Here is a 1,626-nt window from a genome sequence, read left to right on the forward strand (position 1 = left end):
CTTCCTTTAGAATCAACTACATAGAACTTCTGGCTGTTGTCTGCAAGGTACTTAGTACTTGGAAATTTGGTGAAATTAATCTGGACTATCTTGGGCAATGTATGGGTTTTTTTTGTGAAGAAAAGTATAAAACAAGTCATTAGTGAATTTTGATGATTGATTTACATTGCTGATGAAAGTTCATAATAATTATGCTTTGAAATTTATGAATCACATGAACATAGCCTTTTAGAAGATTACATTAAGAACATGGAACATCTTCTGTTGACAATGAAGGCTAATGTGAAGTGTATGTTGCTAATCATTTTAGTTGTGGAAATCATTATAGCATGTTTAGGAAATGGATTCATAGCTGTGGTGCACATCATGGACTGGGCCAGGAGAAGAAAGAACTCCTTAGTGGAACAGATCTTCACTGCTCTGGCTATCTCCAGACTTGCTTATGTGTGGTCACTTTGCTATGTTTTATTGACATTTGAGATACACTCACCATTAAAAATAACAAGAACAATATCGCTAATAATTAATAATACCTGGACAGTGACCAATCATTTCAGCATCTGGCTTTCTACATGTCTCAGCATCTTTTATTTTCTCAAGATAGCGAACTTTTCAAATTCTATTTTTCTTACCCTAAGGTGGAGGGTAAAAACTGTGGTTTTAGGAACTCTGCTGGTGTCCCTTCTCCTCTTGTGTGTGAATGTTATTATCATAAACACATGTCTTGTTATCTTGGTTGATGGATATAAAGTAAATACGTCTTACAGTTCTTTTTTAAAATACAGTCAACAGATTTCAAGAATGGCTTTATTCACCAATACAATGTTCACATTCATACCTTTCATTGTGACTCTGACAATTTTTCTCCTGCTCATCTTCTCCTTGTGGAGCCATCTGAAGAAGATGCAACATAATGCCAAGGGCTCGAGGGACCCCAGCACCACAGCACACATTAAGGCCCTTCAAATGGTGGTCGCATTTCTCTTACTATACACCATTTTCTTTCTAGCACTTGTCATGCAGTCTTGGAAAAGTGATACTCATCCAAAAACGATGTTCAACTTGGTTTCTGAGTCTTTAGCACTTGCTTTTCCTTCATTCCACTCCTGTGTCCTAATTCTGGGACACTCTATGCTCAGACAGACTTTTCTGTCTATGATATGGTGGCTGAGGTCCAGTTTTAATGTTGCAGAACTTCCAGGTCGACTTCCCTAGTCTACTGGATGACTTGTTCTTAAGACAGACTGTATGTTTACATTTGTACTTTCTGTATGTTGTTTACTTGTAGCTTTGTTAATTTTACAAAATTCATTGTTAATCAGGTACTGTCCAAAATATTAAGAGATAAATGTTTCTATACATGGGATGATTTCAACATGAACCATATAACTATTAATATAATTTTCTACTATAAAATAGGCATTTGAATGTTTAATGTCATTAATTACTCCAATGGAATATATATATATATATATATATATATATATATATATATATATATATATATATAGTGATTTGAAGGACAAAATAATGAAGTATAAGTAAATAATATTTACATAGTTTCAAACATGTTGAGAACTGATAGACATCACTTACCCTTATTGCTTTAAATATATTACAAATTCA

General features: G+C 33.7%; 1 protein-coding gene across 1 annotated transcript; it reads left to right on the plus strand.

The window, feature by feature from the left end:
* Window positions 1–270: 270 nt before the first annotated feature.
* Window positions 271–1,215, plus strand: LOC308418365 (taste receptor type 2 member 140-like; the record flags this gene model as incomplete). Its single annotated transcript, XM_080913726.1, has 1 exon — window positions 271–1,215. The coding sequence occupies one exon, from the start codon at window positions 271–273 to the stop codon at window positions 1,213–1,215; it is 945 nt and encodes a 314-aa protein (XP_080769852.1).
* Window positions 1,216–1,626: the final 411 nt, after the last annotated feature.

The sequence above is a fragment of the Micromys minutus genome (assembly GCF_963924665.1).
Source record: "Micromys minutus genome assembly, chromosome: 3".
NCBI classification, from domain to species: Eukaryota; Metazoa; Chordata; class Mammalia; order Rodentia; family Muridae; genus Micromys; species Micromys minutus.